The 19046-nt window shown below is 38.2% G+C and overlaps 1 protein-coding gene across 5 annotated transcripts in view; it reads left to right on the top strand.

Annotated features, from left to right (window-relative positions):
• The window catches only part of NSF (N-ethylmaleimide sensitive factor, vesicle fusing ATPase), a 146870-nt gene that overhangs the window by 54550 nt on the left and 73274 nt on the right, over positions 1 to 19046 (top strand). For all 5 annotated transcript variants that reach the window (XM_043904911.1, XM_043904909.1, XM_043904908.1 and 2 more), the window contains exon 9: positions 18763 to 18962. In XM_043904911.1, the coding sequence (XP_043760846.1) occupies positions 18763 to 18962 (200 nt within the window). The remainder of the gene's footprint in view (positions 1 to 18762; positions 18963 to 19046) is intronic.

Raw genomic sequence — 19046 nt, 5'->3', positions numbered from 1 at the left:
TAATGTTAGCAAAAAACTGCCCAGAACATAACATATTACTGTTTAGGAGAGGAAGAGCTTTGATACTTCTACCATGATTCAAACAAGACTTTTCTCTGAGTTCCATATGATTTGTTATCTTGAGTAATCTACCTTTGATATTATGTTCATAATTAAGAAAAAAAAAAAAAACCTGCTGGCAACTAGGGTTTTACATTTACTATTTAAATAATTAACATAGTGTTCTTTCAGGTTTCTTAAAGAAATTACCGTAGACAACAGTAAATCCCTTCCATGTACCATTTTACTAATAGTATTAAAACCTGACATTGAAAGTCATTGTATTTAATGAATCTTTTACTCAGAGATTTATTTGTGACTTTGAATTCTTCACTGATACCTCTGGTCTTAATACAGTATCTTTTCTCTGAGCAAGTAATAGTTTGAGTTCTGTTCTTATTCCAGAGTGACTGAAAGCTGATATATAAAGGTACACACATCTGTAGCTTAAACTTCTGAATTATTTATACATATATTTACTCAGATTTACCCACAATGATACAGTTTTTTAGAAGTACTTTGATTTTTAAAAATCTACCTAGAATCCTGTAATGAGGGAGAAAACTTAGCAAGACTTACGAGTCTTTTGATAATGAATGGTTACTAGAGGATAAACCTATAATTAGTATGCTGCTAATCCACACACATTAGATATATTCAGTCACATCTCACATATACATAGGAGAATTACCCAAATTGCAGATTATTAATGCATTCCAAAGACATTTCCATGGTGACCCACAACTACTATTTTTTTGCCTGACACTTCTCTTGCATTACTGCACTTCTCTTTCTACAAAACTTCTCTTTATTGGTTCTTCTTGCTTTTCTGTATGCTACTTGGTTACTTTGACTTCTCTTAACTGTTCATTTAGGCAACCGACTGAGGCTGTGAAGAGCTTAGGAAAAGGGAGAAAGGAAGACCACTTTATAATGTTATAAGTTCTCTGTAATCTGATCTTTCTTTATCTGGCTATGGAAGGCTGACCATATGTCATACTAAATCACATAGAACTCAGCTCTTCAAAGTTCATATTCATGTTATATGCAGTAATGGCTCCAGGTGAGACACTGTAACATAAAGAAAGATGATAATTTATTGCCACAGTCAAAAGATTGGATCCTTTTCTCCATTTTGTTTAAAAATGAATTTTTAAAAAGTCAAAACTGTTTGAACTTGAGTAATTCTGTTTTTAGCAACCTGTCTAAGAATTTGAAGGAAAAGATCATTTAGGATAGACAAACAGAATGAAAGACATTATTTACATGTCTTACTTGAATTATTCAGTCCTTTCTCAGTTTCTGCCCTTCTTGCTCTTAGACCCTTTGCTTTCTGCTCTCAGTTGCCACTGTCAAGGTATGAAATTTTTTTGGAAGGATTGTTACCCATTTTGCATTGTTTAATACTTCTCTCTATGAGATAATTAAAAGAAGATAGTATATCTGTAGATATATTAGATTTTAAAACGTTAAGGTAGCTATATTTTGAATCAGAATTAGACCATGTTAGAGGAGGAAACCATAGAAATTATCTAGTCTGACTTTTCTCAATTTTACTTAAACTTACTTAACAAACATACTTACATAAAGATGTAACTGTTAATGTTTCAAGGAACACAAGTTTGAGAAAAGTTAAAAGCTCGTGTCATTCTCATTTCATAGATGAGGACATTGGGGCCCCAGGAGGGTAAACAGTTTATTTAATAGAATCACAGAAGGGGCAAGGATGTAGGTTGCCTGCTCCCAGGCTGGTGCTCTTTAGGCCTCTTGACTCAGCATTTTAAATAAGTTGGTTTATTATTGGGTTTTTTTGTTCTTTATTTCACAACTTGAATGTGAAGCCACACTCGCCATTCACTAGAATAAGCTTCACTATTTTCTGGAGACTGGTTTCCTTCTATCAAAGCATCTAGACCACCTTTACTGGATGTAGTATATGACTGTATCTCCAGATACTTTCACCATCTCTCATTAGAATTTTTACTGAAATGAATTCTTGAAATGTTCAAAACTTTCTTACATTATTAAACATTTTTTCCCCACCCCGCAAATGGTTCTTTCTTCCAGTTACCTTTATTTTCTAGGTCCTTAGGCTCGTGTTTTCTTCCATTTTTCCTTTGCTTTGCTTGGTTTTTAATTTTTTTTTATCAATTAGCCAAAAAGTTCATTTGAGTTTTTCCATAAGATAGTACAGAAAAACCCTGAGGAACTTTCTGGCTAACCCAATGCTTTTTATTATTTTTATTTTTTCTACTTTTTAAATACAATTTTTAAAGGTTACTTTCCATTTACAGTTACTACAAAATATTGACTATATTCCCCATGTTGTAGAATACCCTCTTGAGCCTGTCTTATACCCAGCAGTTAGTATCTCCCACTCCCCCATTCCTACATTTCCCACCCCCTCCCTCCCTATTGGTAACAACTAGTTTGTTCTCTATATTTATGAATCTGCTGCTTTTTTTGTTAAATTCACTAGTTGTATTTTTTAGATTCCGTCTGTAAGTGATGTCATACAGTATTTGTCTTTCTCAGTCTGATTTCACTTAGCATGATGCCCTCCAAGTCCATTCATGTTGCTGCAAATGGCAAGATTTTGTTCTTTTTTATGGCTGAGGAGCATTCCGTTGTGAATGTGTATCTTTTCAAATTAGTGTTTTCTTTTTTTTTTTTTCCCCAGATATATACCCAGGAGTGGAGTTGTTGTCAGGTCATATGGTAGTTCTATTTTTCGTTTTTTTGAGAAACCACCATACTGTTAACAGTGTTCAAGGGTTCCCTTTTCTTCACATCTTTGCCAGCATGTTATTTGTGCTCTTTTTGATGATAGTTGTTCTGACAGGTGTGAGGTGATATCTGTTTGTGGTTCTAATATGTATTTCCCTGATGATTAGCATCGTTGAGCATCTTTTCGTGTGCCTGTTGGCCATCTGCATTTCCTCTTTGGAAAAATGTCTATTCAGTTCTTCTGCCCATTTTTCAACTGAGTTGTTTGTTTTTCTTAATGTTGAGTTGTATAAGCTGTTTATATATGTTGGATGTGTGTTTAGTCACTCAGTTGTGTCTGACTCTTTGCGACACCATGGATTGTAGCCCATCAGGCTCCTCTGTCCATGGGATTCTCCAGGCAAAAATACTGTAGTGGGTTGCCATGCCTTCCTCCAGAGGATCTTCCTGACCCAAGGATCAAACCTGGGTCTGCTGCGTCTCCTGCTTTGGTAGGAGGGTTCTTTACCACAAGCGCCACCTGGGACTGTATATGTTAGATATTGGCCGTGTCCCTTCTTGGCCATATCATTTGTACTTTGCATGCATTTTTTAATTGATTTTTTTTAGAGCTGTTTTAGGCTCATAGGAAGATTGAGGGGAAAGCACAGAGATATCCTGTGTACTCCCTGTTCCCACCCGTGCACAGCCTTCCCCACGATCACCATTCTCCACCAGAGCGGTACCGTTGTTACGGTTAATGAACCTACTTTGACACGTCACTATCACACAGGTCCTGAGTTCACATTACATTTTACTCTTGGTATTGCATGTTCTCTGAGTCTCAACAAATGTATTGATATAGTGATGTGTATCCATCATTATGGTATCATACAGAGTATTTTCACTGCCCTAAAAATACTCTGCCACCCCCTTCCCTGGAAACTACTGATCTTTCCACTGACTGCATAGATTTGTCTTTTTCAGACTGTCATATGGTAGCTTTTTCTGATTAGTAATATGCATTTATGCTTTCTCCATGTCTTTTTGTCACTTGATATACCTCATTTCTTTTTAGTCCTAAATAATATTCCATTGGCTGGATGTTCCACAGTTTATTTATGTGTTCACCTACTGAAGGACATTGTGGTTGGTTCCAAGTTTTTCAGTTATGAATAAAGCTCCTATGAACATCCACGTGTATGTTTTAGTTTAGACATAAGTTTTCAACACCTTTGGGTAAATACCAAGGAGTGTGATTGCTGGATCAGATGGAAAGAGTAGGTTTGTAAGAAGCCACCATACTGTTTTCCAAAGTGCCCGAACTATTTTGCATTCCCACCAACAATGAATGAGAATTCCAGTGCTCCACATCCTTACCAGTATTTGGCGTTGTCAGTCTTCTGGGCTTTGGCCATTCTAATATCTATGTAGTGATATCTCACTGTTCTAATTTGCATTTCTCTGATGACATATTATGTAGAGCATCTTTTCATATGCTTATTTGCCATCTGTTTATCTTATTTGGTAAAATGTCTGTTAAGGTCTGTGGCCCATTTTTTAATTGGGTTGTTTTCTTATTGTTGAGGTTTGAGTTCTTTGTGTATTTTGGATAATAATGCTTTATCAGATGTGTTCGTTTGCAAATATTTTCTCCCATTCTGTAGCTTTTGTTCTCATCCTCTTGACATTGTCTTTAACAGAGCAGAAGTTTTTAATTTTCATGAAGTCCAGCTTATCAATTCTTTCTCTCATGGATCATGCCTTTGGTATTATATCTAAAAAGTAACTGCCATACCCAAGGTCATGTAGGTTTTTTCCTGTGTTATGTTCTAGGTTTTACAGTTTTGCATTTTACATTTAGGTCTGTAATTGATTTTGCTTTAATTTTTGTGAAGGGAGTAAAGTCTGTGTCTAGATCCAGTTTGTTGGTTTTATTTTTTTTGCATGTTGATGTCTAGGTGTTCTGGCACCATTTTTTGAAAAGACTGTTTTTGCTCCACTGTATTGCCTTTGATTTTTGTCAGAGATCAGTTGGCTGTATTCATGTGTGCATGCATTTTCTCAAATCCATTATTGACTACTCTTAATTTTGTTTCTGCTTTGTTTTTTAGGGGGGAGGAGAGTGGATCATTCCTCTTATCTTTTTCATACTTTCAGTAAATTTCACATGAATTACAGCAGTAGCCTCTTTATCATCTTCCTAGCCTTCCGTCTCCTTCTTTGTTCCCATTCTGGAATATTTATTTCAAATGTTATTGTCTTTGCAGAACTAGCTGGTTCTACCATAGAATATCAAAGGAATCTCAGCATTATAGAATCTCAGCATTGCAAGGGATCTTAAAAGTCATTTAATTTACATACTTGTATTTGTTTAAATTTTCTCTCTATTTCTGCTGAGGAACTTCTGCCAAGTTCCTTAAGCTAAGCTTCAATTCCTTCAGTGACAGGAAACTCAATCTCTCTGAACACTGCCTTCCATTTTTTGGATAACTGTTGATTGAGTCTTCCCTAACTCATGGTGAAATGTAGGTTCTTGTAGCTTCTGCTGCCAGCTCTAGTTTGCCCCCTAAGACTATACAGAAAAGGGTTCCCTGCTTCGCCCTGAAAGCCCTTTAGGTGTGTGAAGAAAGCTGTTCTGTCCAGACAGAAACTCTCCTCATATTTATGTTTTCCCTAAGCTAAAACTTTCAGCTTGATTCGTTCTTCTAGAAAATTCATTTATAACCTGATTTTTAGCCCTCTACCATTCTTTTCTTATTTCTCTGAACTTTAATATCTGTTTATATTTGCCTTAAGTTGTGAAACTCAGAAATCAGTGGAATACTTGGAGTATTGCAGGTGTGGTCCCTGTCTGACAGTAGACAAGAACCATTCGTCCTTTGTTCAAAGCATCAGTCTTCTTTTAATGCAGGCTGAAATTGGGTTAACATTTTTGACATCCACATTCTATCTTGATTAATACCGAATTTACTTTTAAGTAAGTCCCTCCCACCGTGTCATCTCCCATAAGCCTACTGTACTCAAGTATAGAAATCTTACATTTATTCTTTTTTATTTTTAATTTTTGGCCAAGCCACATCACATTTGGGACCTTAGTTCCTTGACCAAGAACTGAACCCAGGCCTGCTGCAGTGGGAACACAGAGTCTTAACCACTGGACCACCAGGGAAGTCCCTTAAATTTATTCTTGATAACTTTTATCTTGTTAGAGTAGCTCTTTGCTCTTCTATAGCTGCAACTTGTCAAGGAATTTTTTTAAAAAGTATTCTTGTTAGCTTATGATTTAATTGAAGCTTTAGGACATTAACACTAAATAAAAACCCAAGAGCTCTTAGAAAGCAGCTTAATGTAGTGTCATTTATAACTATGAATGATGTTTCTCAAAGTGTCCTGTGGCCCACATTAAAATCACTTAGAGAGTGCTTGTTAAATAACTTCCCCAGCTCCACTCCAGACTTAATGAATTCAAATTTCTAGGATTAGTGCTTGGAAATCTGCGTTTTTAGATGCATAGGAGGTTGGTGCATGTTAAAGTTTGACAGCTGCTACCGTTGTAAATATTAAGGAATAGAGCCCAAAGATGTGGTCAGAGCTTAGTAGTGTTAACAGCCTTAGATGTGATCAGAGTCAGGTGGCATGCATTAAGGAGGTGACTTCTGAGAAACAGAAGAACATGAACTGATACAGTAGAAGGTCCAGGTATAAGTGAAGAAAGAATAAGTTGTCTGCTAGAGAAAACAAGGTAATTGCTAGTCAGAAGCAGAGGCCTTATAGGACAGCAAGTAGAATGGGTTTAAAACAGAGGGACAGAGGGAAAAAAAGACAGGAGAAGCTGTAAAATTCTGAAACTAATAAAGATACATGCTGCCAAATGGCAGCAAGGCAGGACCTGCTATATAGTAGAAGCATGATCTTTGTCATCAAGAATTTGTGAAATACCAGGCCACTCCCTCTGAGGGAGCATAAAAGGGTGGGGGTGTCAGCAGAGATTAGTTTGGAGGGTTGCTACACACACCCCATCTTTAGTTGTGGACTATCTAGTGAGAAGATCTGTATTGAATCTCAGGTGACTAATTTGGATATAGACCAGTCAGGCATCCTGCACTGCTTGGGGCTCAAGGCACAGGCCCGTTTCACTTAATCATAACGGAACTCAAAGTGCTCTCAGCATTTTTAAACTGTTGGGGGCAAAAGTGGGTCTCTACTAGACACAATGATAGCCAGAGAATGGATGATTAAAGATCTCACTGCTTAAATGGGGTCCAAGTTGTGTTTCCATTCTTAACTATTTCCTTTTCTTAAAGATTTGGTAAGTGCCCAGCTAAGCAAGTGTAGATGACTTGTTTTAGAGGCTGATTGACAGTCTTTGAAACAAACAAAAAGCCCTCCTATATTATGAATTGATGGAAGTTATGCTCCAAGTCCTTATTGTGTGGATAGAAAATTGAAAACTGTTTCTTAGTATAAATAATCATATTGTAATACTGAAAGGATAAGTTGAACAGAACTAAGAAAATTCTCGTAATTCTAGGAGAAGTTGGAATTGCGCAAACTTTAAAATAAAAGACTAAATATTAGCGTTAATTTGTGATTGTGTTTTCTGCAAGTGCATGCACGATTTAAAAATAAGCATTCAAATCTGGTTTGCACAACTGCACAGAGCGGCTTGCAAGACTTGTGAATATGTCCTGACTTGCCGCTATTCTGTTGATAGCCTCCCTGTTTTGGCAAACATGGCAAATCTGTCTGCATTTGAACTGGAAGTTATGTGGGATTCCCCTCTAAACATTACCAAACCGACTTCACACTTCTCTCTGTCTCTGTCTCTCTCTATGGATCGTGTTTCCCCATGAAATAAACACTCTTTATCCTGATGCTAATTTGACAGAGATCAGTCCTAATTTATTCTTATTCTGCTTACTCTTGTGTAAAATTAGTGTTTGCCCTAATTTTTTTTTCTTCTTTTGGTTACCTAAAAGTTGACTGACAATTTTTCCTCAGTGCAGCTTGCTTCTGCTACAATCTCAGGAAAACAGAGAAAATTCACTGCTTTTTAAAATTGAAGAGATTAACAAATGCAGATTTTTTTACTTTTATGGGTAATATTTCAGAGATTATAAATAGCAAATGTTAGTGTTTATTAATTGTAGAAACAAGCTATTCTTTTTCATTGAACTATCTTAAGAAAAGAGATTATAATTAGTACATTAGATATCTTACACATATTTTCATGCATTATTTTCATCAGAGGGGCTACATAAGCTCTGTTATAATGGATACGGTCTTACTCTATTTAGACTTTTAGATCAAAAGTCATCCATGCTAATTGTAGCATACACCTTAAAGCCTCTTAAAGTTCTCCCCACCAAAGTTTGTATGATTGTAATCACTGAGTAACAATACATGGGGCTCAAACAGTGTTATGCATTTGTACATGGTTGGAGAATTGCTAATTTAACTAAAAGAGTGAAAGTTAGAATCAGAAGTGTATATCATACTAAGCTACTTCAAACTAAGAGACAAAGGATGGGCAGTGGTTATCTAGCATTGCAAGTGTCCTTTTGGGTGAAATACCCAGAAATAGCACCAGTTCCTCTTAACAGAACTGGATCATCCCAGATGAGTGCCACAGAGTGAGGTGTGTGCTACCCTAAGAGAGGAGTGGCAGCTTTCTAATATCTGATAGCTAAGGACTATGTAAATCGGTGCAGTTGGTGTGATAAGGGGAACTTTGAAGAAGAAACATTCTTATTATAATAGAACAGGTTGGGGAGAGAGATGTTAGAAAGGTGTATACATGTGAAAGTGATAGTCATGGTAGCTTGGTTTTTATGGATGGAGCTACATATTGACCCTAAATGAGGTTGGAAGGCTTGAGAGGTTGGTATGAATTGAATCTTGCTTTAAGGCATAAGAGGAGCAGGGAGGATTGACTCTGATAGTAATCCACCTGGAAAGAGAGGCTAAAGCTACAGAGAATCCTGCCCTACTGAACACTAGCAAAACTTTGTGAAACTACTGTTTCAACTCATTTACTACAGTGTTAATTTGGATTTTGAGGTTCATCAGTGGAATGAGTCCTGTAATTTGCAACGTCCCAGTGACAATTGTGTTTTAGATAAAGTGTTTAAGGGGCCAGATGGTCACAGTAGTTAGTCTCAGAAAGAATTTCACAAGCAAGATCTTCATTTATTTTCAGGCTTTACAGTCACCTAACAGTGATTTAATTCTCACCTAACAGTTGGCAGTCTGGTTGCATCTCATAACTACTGCACAGCAAGGTGATTAAAAAAAATAAATAAGCTAATATTAATTAAGCCAATTTATGAGCTCTTTCTTGGAGAAGGAAATGGCAACCCTCTCCAGTGTTCTTGCCTGGAGAATCGCAGGGACGGAGGAGCCTGGGGCTGCTGTCTGTGGGGTCACACAGAGTCGGACACGACTGAAGCAACTTAGCTGCAGCAGCAGCAGCATGAGCTCTTTCTAAGTGCCTTAATCTTCATAATAACATTCTGAGATAGTTGCTATTATTATTTCCAGTTGTAAGTGGAAGAACCAGGACTTGAACCCAGACAAGCTGACTCCAGAGCCCCCACTCTTGACTTTATTTTATACAAAAAACTGTTCTTTATTCTGAGATTATGTCCATCCTACCTTTTGATAGTATAATATATTTTCTTAGATTAAATGGTGGTGATAGAAGATGTCAGGTTTGATATTTTTGTTTGCTTAAGAAATCTTTACCTTGCAAAATAAAAGCTAAGCAACCCAATGACAGCACTTATCTCCAGTTGTTGTTGTTGTTTTTAAAGAAGTTGTTTAGCTATAATAGCTTTAGAAATCTAAGTCTGAGAATCAATGGTCAGAAAAATGGGGCTCTGAGTAATTTTTAATGTTCTGTAGAGATTTTTCACATGATTTATTTCCTAATGCGCTTAAATCAATCATTCCTCACCTCTCTGGTGCCTGACCACAAGCTGTACTTTCATCCATTTGACAAATATCCATTATGAAATATAATTGAAATTCAGCTTTGTGGTTCATATTCTAACAAATCATTAAAAATTCCTTATGACAAGAGCTCTAGAATGAGATACAAACAATCCTTACACTAAATTATTCACAGAATATAGTCTTATAGTGAGTTTCCAATGTCATGTTTGCTTAAATCCTTAGTAAACAATGGCATTACCATTTGCTGTATTTATTTCATTGGCATTTAACATTATTTGTACCTTTATTAATAGCTTTTACATAATGATGTAAAATAATAGACAGTAATAGACATTAACTTTACAATAATAGGCATTAATACTTTTCATTGTCCCTAACATATGGAGAACAAAATGGAAGAGAACAGGAATAGCCCTGCTAGAGGAGAATGAATGGGGGGCCAGATAAAGAAGTTGTCTGGCTTACTTGCTCCTCTAAATGTAATCTTGATTGTGTGATTGTTTTATTTATCTGTGTGTCACTGGTGACTTTAGTATTCTTGTTGGTGATTTGTCTGACAGTCTATCTTCACAGTTCTTCAGAGTCCTCATCTCCATTTAACTTTTCTTTGACTCCATCTCACTCACTCACTTCGGTCATACCCAAGCCTGCACCATGACTAATAACCACAACTTTGAGGATCTCAGTTTTAAGCCTCTTGCTCTCTAGCCACCTCCCATTTTCTCCTTGCTTTCTTTTAGCCTATGTCTCACCCCTACTCCAGGAGTTTCAGTCCCATGGGAACTTCCAGTTAATTTCCTCTGTCACTTCCCAGCCTTTTTGTCATCTTTACCCAGCTGAGATTCCATGGTCTACCACCTTTACCCTCCTCTGTGTGTGCTCAGTTGCAGCCAACTCTGCAATCCCGTGGACTATAGCCCGCCAGGTTCCTCTGTCTGTTGGATTTTCCAGGGAACAATACTGGAGTGGGTTGCCATTTCCTTCCCCAGGGAATCTTCCTGACCCAGGGACTGAACCCACATCTCCTGTGTCTCCTGCATTTGCAAGTGGATTCTTTACCCGCTGAGCCGTTGCAGAAGCCCTTTACCCCTATGGCACACCCTCAACAACCTTGTTCCTCATGTTCCGTGTGTCAGATGTTTCTCAGCTACCTGCCTACTCTGTACCAGTACCCAGACTTGAATATGGCTTCAGAAAAACACAAAACCATGATGTTTGACCTCACTTTAAATTTAAGAACCAAATATCAAGCAAGCATCAATATATCTTGGAATCAGTGTTTCCTAGCGTTGCTTCTATATCCCCTTAGTCTACACCTGATCTTAGCTAAGAGGCCTAGAAGGGATGTTTTCCTTAGTCATGTCAGTTTCCTTCCTGCCTCTCTGAGAGGACTAGTTCCTCTCCATTCTGCTCAAATATCCAGCATTACCTCTTGCCTCATTCCATCCTCCCCAGCAGCTGATTTCACTGAGGAAAGAGAAATAATCAGAAGAGAACAACCTCATCTTAATATAACACTTGTTGAATGACTCAAAGAACGTGATCCCAAAACTTCATTTACTCCTATATTCAGGTATAATTAGCAACTTAAATTCCAAAACCAAATATATAAAGCCAGTTTTGGCCACTTTGAATTGTGGTTTTCACCACCACCTTCCTTCATGTTACTGCAACCAGGAGTGTTATGCTTGTGCCTCCTCCAGGTACAAATCAGGGGTTTTTAGGAAGAGATTAACCGAAGCAGTTATTAAAACAAGCAGTTAATTAACAACTCAGGAAATGAAGAGAAGAAATGCTTTGGCACTATTTTTGGTTATACTATTAGTCCATAAATTATGGAGGAAGGAGAAAAGATGCAAATGGCTTAAAAATAAAATTAAAGCTTCAAACTTTGTGGAAAATAGAGGGAGAATGGTGAGAACAGGCCATGTGGTAGTTTTGGATTTGGGGGTAGTTTGGTTTTTTTTGTGGTAGTTTTATTTACCCTGCAATGCTGACGTTTAAGAGTCAATTTTGGAAAAAACAGTGGTTAAAACCCAAAAAGTCAAGATTCTTATACCAGCCTTAATAAAATTTATATTTACAGAATTGAGTAAGAACCTACACCTTACCTCACACTGTAAGTTGCTTATATAATTGCAACGAAAAGGAGAATTCCTAAGTGACCTGAATTTCCTATGCTGAGTTCACTTACCCAGTGGCATCTGTCTGCTCAAGCCCACTTCCTCACATATTTCCTCAGTTTCTCACGTTCTTTCCAAACTTTTCACATGTTTACCAGTGTCATCTCCTCATCCTGCATTCTTTAGATGACCTCAGCGCCTACTTCAGGTGATAAACAAAACCCAGCAGGCATAACCTCAGCTCACTTCCTCTTCTCTTTACTTCACTAGTCTCAGAAGAAGTTTCCTTGCACCTCTCCTTAAATCCCCCCTCTAGGTTGCCAGAGTTCCGGAAAGTGTTATCTCTTGTCTGTTCCTGCCTATACTACTTGGCTTCCTTCTCCTACCTCAACCCCAAATGATCTGACCTAGATCAGCGTGAACCTCCTGATTTTTACATCACATGTTCTCTTTCCAGGCCTCATCCTCTGTCTCCGGAGCGTTTGTCCCTCTGTCACATTCCTCTGCTTAAAGCTTTTGGAGGCTTTTCATGTGCCCAGAGCAAACATTCAAAAATACTGAACCAGGAGTTCTGATATCTTTTCTAAGCTTTCAACAAGTCTTTTTTAATGGGCATTACTGCCTGAATCTCAAATGCCTTATAGCCCAAAACTAAGTTATGATTTCCTATTGCTAACTTCTTGGTTATTTTCTGAGATGATGATCATTTTTCTTATATGCCCAGGCTAGATGCCTTTGGGTCATCCTTGACTCCTCCTCTTTTATTTTCAGTTGGTCTCTTGAGTTCTGATGAATACCTCCCCTATCTTCTGTTCTTTTCCTACTACTATTTCTTACAATTATTGCTTTTTTCCATTTCTGGTCTCTTGTCTGGATTACTTCAGTAGTACTCAGGGATTTTTAATTTGAATTCCATGCCTGGACCTCAGAGGATCTAAGAATCTTCTCAAAACTGCATACAAATTTTTGTACATGAGCATTTTTCTAGGGAGGTCCACTAGTCTATTCCATGGGAAAAAAAGTAAGGGATAGAATGAGAGAACATGACATTTTAAACAAGTCAGTTCCACTGATTTCTCCTTCCTCTGTGCCTGCCCTTTGCTATGTAGTTCCCTAACTCAGGAAACTGATCTCTGAGTAGTGAGGGGGCATGTAAGACATAAAGGGAAAAAAAAGTAACAGCAATCAGTACAGCTTGGCAGTCAGAGAGTCTAGCGGTCAGAGATCAGAGGCTCCCAGCATCAGTGCTAGGCCTTCATGTTCTGGAGAAGCTCAGGGGAAAGCTGGGGCATCAGTAGGGAGGCAGCCTTCTGAGGCCTCTCGACCCAATTGTTCATGTGCTTCCAAAGGACTTGGAGGGATAGGAAGGCTTAATTGGCAAAAAACCCAAAGCCAGACAGTGAGGCAGTGTCCCCAGAAAAAGGTTAAGAACATTCCTCCAACTAGACTCCCACCCTCTGATCTTTGTTCTCCAGTCCTTCCTCTACTCTACCACCAGAGTTAGTTTTTAAACACACATCTTATTATATAGCCTCCCTGATTAGAAACCTCTGGGTTTTTGTAAAACAAAAACTCCTGGCATGGTGTTGAGGCCTGTCTTAGTTGGGAACCTGTCAGCCCGGTACTCAGGCACTCCGCTCCAAGGCTCCCAGCCACGGAAGGGGTTACTGGCTGTCTTGAGAGGACAGCTTCTAGGTCTAGGCCGCCGTGCCTAATCTGATGCTCATCTCTGTCTTTACGCTGCCATTTCCCTTCCTTTGCCCAACTAGTAACCTCAAGCCATCCTCCAAGGCCCAGACTGTGTGTTATCCCTTCCCCCGTGTCCATCCCTAATTTTCTGCCATCACCCTGGCAAGATCGGTCTCTCTTGGCTAGGTTCCAAAAACATTTCATGCACATCTCTGATAGTGTCCTATTGTAGATAACTTATTCTTATTTCTGTCTTTCCTACTAAATCAGAAATGCCCTGCAGGCATGGACTGCCTTTTTCATGTTTGTGTATCCCAAACAACTCGTTTCGTGCCTAGTCCAAACAGGAGCTTAATACACTTTTGTTGAATGGAATTACTTATGAAGAGTTTTTATGACTCACTTAAAATTAGAGACCAATGCTTATTTAATAAGTCGAAAAGGCTATGATAATAATAGTAATAACAAAGTCCCATTTCCACTGCTTATTCAAGTAACTGCTTCCTTTGTGGAAGTGGATTTTTTAAAATCTTCACATATAAGTGTATATTTTTTTATGTGTTTTCTTGGCATCCTAAAAGAAGGATGGTTCTAATGCAGATTAGAGCTTTTATGACAGTCCTATTCATGTTATATTGAACAGATTCTGTAATTTCACAGATCTGTATTATAGATTATATATAAGTTCCATGGATGTGGGTTTTATCTCTTTCTTTCAAATTTCATGGTAATATTTTGTGGGTTATTCATTTTATAACATCTGAGTTAATTTAATTCAAAACATATTAAATTGAGCATTTCCAACATACAAAAACAGAGTTACAGAGTTAAAAATCTAGTACTTAGATATTATGTAGTTTGGCCAAATTTGTAAAGTCCCAGTGTTTCCAAAGGCATTTTTTTAGGTATTTAAATTATCTTAGCCATGAAAGTAAATACTTTAATGGAGAGCTTCAAATACAAAATAAATACTTTCAAATAAGAGCTTCAAATAATTTTTTTAAAAAATCATCTTCCTGCCCCCATTTTCTCTGAGTTTTGTAGGAAAGATGTCAACAATTTACTTGTTCAGCTATTTATTGAGTATATATTATGTGCTAGATATTAATGCTGAGTGTTTGCAATTCAGAATTAATGAGACAGCACCTGCCTTGAATAGTTCACAGTCTAGTAGAGAAGAAAGTATAAAGACAAATAATTGCAATTTAAACCTTGGAGAAGAGGAAACTCCTCCTCTTAGAACAGTTGCTGAAGTTGAGAATGGAGATGTCTGCAGATAAATCTGTAGATAAAGAAGCAGGGATGCAAAGAGAGTCTGGATATGTAATTAAGGTTACTAATAACCTTGTCAAAAGATAGGTTAACCTGAATTATCTGGGTGGGCCTAACATAATCACAGAAGGTAGCTTAAAGCAGAAGAGGAAGGCAGAAGAGAGAAATGTGTCAGAAAAAGAAACTCAAGAGATCTGAAGCATAAGAGAAACTCAGTCACTTACTGGAGGGAGACCACATGGAAAGTATCAAAAGAAAATAGGCAGCTCTGGGAGAAAAGATGAACCCCCAGCTCACACCCTGCAAAGAAACAGGAATCGCAGCCTTACAGTCCCAAGAAAATGGAATCTATCAACATCCTGCATATACTTGGAAACTGATTCTACCCAAAACCCCACTGCCTCACACCTTGATTTCAGTCTTATGAAAAATGGATCTGAGCTACCCAAATCCACTCAAACTTCTGACTTAAAGAACTGTTAGATAATAAATTTTCAGTGTTAAAAAAAAAAACGAAGAGGAAGCAGGGAGCTAAGCAGAATTCATAGTTGATAGGTTTTTTTTTTTTAATATGCAAAGTAGAAATCTAAATCATCTCTAGGAATTAATGGCATGGGTAGCACTTGAGAAGAGAGCAGTGACGATCTGGGTAATTCCTAAGGAGAAGGGGAGATGAACAGAATCGAGTGAGGGGTGGCATGCAGTACGGAGGAAGCAGGGAGAGTAGAGCTGAGGTCAGATAGCACGGAGCTCCTAGGACATCAGTCAGCACAGTGATGCGATTTTCTCCGGTCTTGCTCTGTGGCCAATGTTTAGGTGCAATAAAGTCATATTGTGTTCAGGGCTCCTGGGGTAGGTGTAACAGAAATACAAGAATGCTGAGGAGGCAAGAGTCCTTGAAAGAGTATATGGCTTAACTGGAAGGAGGTGTGGTTAGGAGGAAGTTGAGAAACTTGGAGAAGGTTAAGAGACTGGAGATGGGGCTAAGGTTTGGTACTTTGTAGGTGTTAAGCATGTCTTCATTTTCTCCTTTCTGGCTCTTCTCCCCTTGTGCCTGTTTCATTCCCACCACCTCTACTTTCCTCTGCTATGGTTTCTTACAAACAGTTTTAAGTCAAACAGTAGCAGTTGGCTTGGAGTGAAGATTATGAGCCAGTTTCCAGAGTTCGCAAAGAAAGACAATGCCAAAGAATGCTCAAACTGCCACACAATTGCACTCATCTCACATGCTAGTAAAGTAATGTTCAAAATTCTCCAAGCCAGGCTTCAACAGTAGGTGAACCGTGAACTTCCAGATGTTCAACCTGGATTTAGAAAAGGCAGAAGAACCAGAGATCAGATTGCCAACATCTATTGGATCACTGAAAAAGCAAGAGAGTTCCAGAAAAACATCTACTTCTGCTTTATTGACTATGCCAAAGCCTTTGACTGGATCACCACAAACTATGGGGAATTCTGAAAGAGATGGGAATACCAGACCATCTGACCTGCCTCCTGAGAAATCTGTATGCAGGTCAGGAAGCAACAGTTAGAACTGGACATGGAACAACAGACTGGTTCCAAATAGGGAAAGGAATACGTCAAGCTGTATATTGCCACCCTGCTTATTTCACATATGCAGAGTACATCATGAGAAACGCTGGGCTGGATGAAGCACAAGCTGGAATCAAGATTGTTGGCAGAAATGTCAATAACCTCAGATATGCAGGTGTCACCACCCTTATGGCAGAAAGCAAAGAACTACAGAACCTCTTGATGAAAGTGAATGGGGAGAGTGAAAAAGTTGGCTTAAAGCTCAACATTCAGAAAACTAAGATCATGGCATCTGGTCCTATCAACTTTATGGCAAATAGATGGGAAAACAGTGGAAACAGTGATAGACTTTATTTTGGGCGGCTCCAAAATCACTGCAGATGGTGACTGCAGCCATGAAATTAAAAGATGCTTGCTCCTTGGAAGAAAAGTTATGACCAACCTAGACAGCTTATTAAAAAGCAGAGACATTACTTTGCCAACAAAGGTCAGCCTAATCAAGGCTATGTTTTTTCCAGTAGTCATGTATGGATGTGAGAGTTGGACTGTAAAGAAAGCTGAGCACCTGAGGAAAAAAAAAAGCTGAAGAATTGTTGCTTTTGAACTGTGGTGTTGGAGAAGACTCTTGAGGGTCCCTTGAACTGCAAGGAGATCCAACCAGTCCATCCTAAAGGAAATCAGTCCTGAATATTCATTGGAAGGACTGATGCTGAAACTGAAACTCCAGTACTTTGGCCACCTGATGCGAAGAACTGACTCATTTGAAAAGTCCCTGATGCTGGGAAAGATTGAAGGTGGGAGAAGGGGACAGCAGAGGATGAAATGGTTGGATGGCAACACCGACTCAGTGGACGTTGAGTTTGAGTAAATTCTGGGAGTTGGTGATGGACAGGGAGACCTGGAATGTTGCAGTCGCAATGAGTTAGACATGACTGAGCGACTGAACTGAACTGAATTTCCAGAGTTCACTTCAGTTGTGTCCCAGTAGATTGGATCCTGAAGGTGCCTGGTGGTGGTGGCCTCTAAGAGAAGCTCAAGGTTTATCCCCTTATCTCCTTACCCCTTATGCCCCCAAGGGTGGGACAAGGGCAAAGACATTTTATAGGCTACAGTTCTTGGAACATGAACTTACTCTTGATGAGAAGGTTAAGAATCTAAGCCTTCAAAAGTTTCCACCAAGTTGCCCTTGTCTCTACAAGTCTAACCATAAGCATAGATCTCATCACTTTCAAGGATTTAAAAGGGAGTCTCTTTTTGAAATAAAGATAATGGCCATACAGGCAACACCAAGTATCTTCCTCCTTAGAATCTAAAATTTCTAGTTAGAGTTGGTTGAATCTTGTGGTTTTCTTTATGTGAGTCATTAAATGTATTGTCATAATTTTCTTGAAGAATAATTTTTTAAGGTTTCATTCCAAATGAGGACATTTTCCAGAAAAAGTTACTATATTCCATTTCCAGAAAATTTCCTGTTTACCTGTAGTTTTGAGTGTAACACTTGAAATCTAAGAATTTATTATTTCACAGAGTGCTTTTTTGGTGTAGTATAAAGAAACTCATAAGAAATGAGTCAAGTATCTTAAGTGTGAAACTGCAAGATAGGTGAGAATTCCTAGAGGGAGTAAACAGAAACCAAAGGTCCTTTTAATCTTCAGAAATGGAGTAAATGCTTGCATAGAGTGAGTGCAAGAAATCCTGGGGAGTCTTAAGTCATTCAGTCTTGCTATTTTTTGTTGTTAATGATACCTTTAAGACATTTAACAATGGTTGCCTCGAAAAGAATTGAATACTGTTCTTTGGAAGCTTCATTTTCTTCTTGGTGGCTCTGGGAAAGCAGGTTTCTCACTTGGCATAGTCCTGTGAAATAGGGCATTCACCTTTATGCACAAAGTCTGTAACATCCATCTGGATCCTGTGGATTGCTTAGTCCCCACCCAACTCAGACATGTCTGCCCTTTCTTCCAGTACTTGTATTGACAGGTAGACCTGTAATTTCTATGACTAAGATATAGTTTCCATAGCTATTGTATCATAATAGATTTGTGTTGAGTTAAGTTTGCCTGAAAACAGATCTCTCTTTTCCCCTGCTAGCTTTAAAGTAAAGGATAATGAAAAAGAAGTAATAGTTCCTAATTAGGTATTTAAGTCAAAGAGATATTTTCACAATTAAAAGTATTTGTTCTAAACTAAGTCATAGTTCAAATATACTTTTCCAAAGACCTTTAATTGGCAGCTTTCCCCCTCAACTATTGGTACTGGTGTAGGAATTTTTTGTGGAATATTCTATTTTAAAAAGAGCTTCAGTTCATTCTTATTCTGTTTATAGCACCTGGATATTAATATATGTTAATGCGATTGCTGTATTTTTCCTAACATGCATATGAAGAAAGGAAATTTTGATGTCTTACTTAGCTGATGTAAGACTGTTCTCTTTTCCTTTTAGGCTGCAAACATGTTAAAGGCATCCTGTTATATGGGCCTCCAGGTTGCGGTAAGACACTATTGGCTCGACAGATTGGCAAAATGTTGAATGCAAGAGAGCCTAAAGTGGTCAACGGGCCGGAAATTCTCAACAAATATGTGGGAGAGTCAGAGGCTAACATTCGTAAACTCTTTGCTGATGCTGAAGAGGAGCAAAGGAGGGTAATGCTAATATAATTTAGTAAAAGTTTGTTGTCATTTATATGACGATTGAAACCCAAAGTTCTGGTGGAAAACGTGCTGCCA

The sequence above is a fragment of the Cervus elaphus genome, chromosome 5 (genome assembly GCF_910594005.1).
Source record: "Cervus elaphus chromosome 5, mCerEla1.1, whole genome shotgun sequence".
NCBI classification, from domain to species: domain Eukaryota; kingdom Metazoa; phylum Chordata; class Mammalia; order Artiodactyla; family Cervidae; genus Cervus; species Cervus elaphus.
This window is presented reverse-complemented; position numbering and strand designations above follow the sequence as displayed.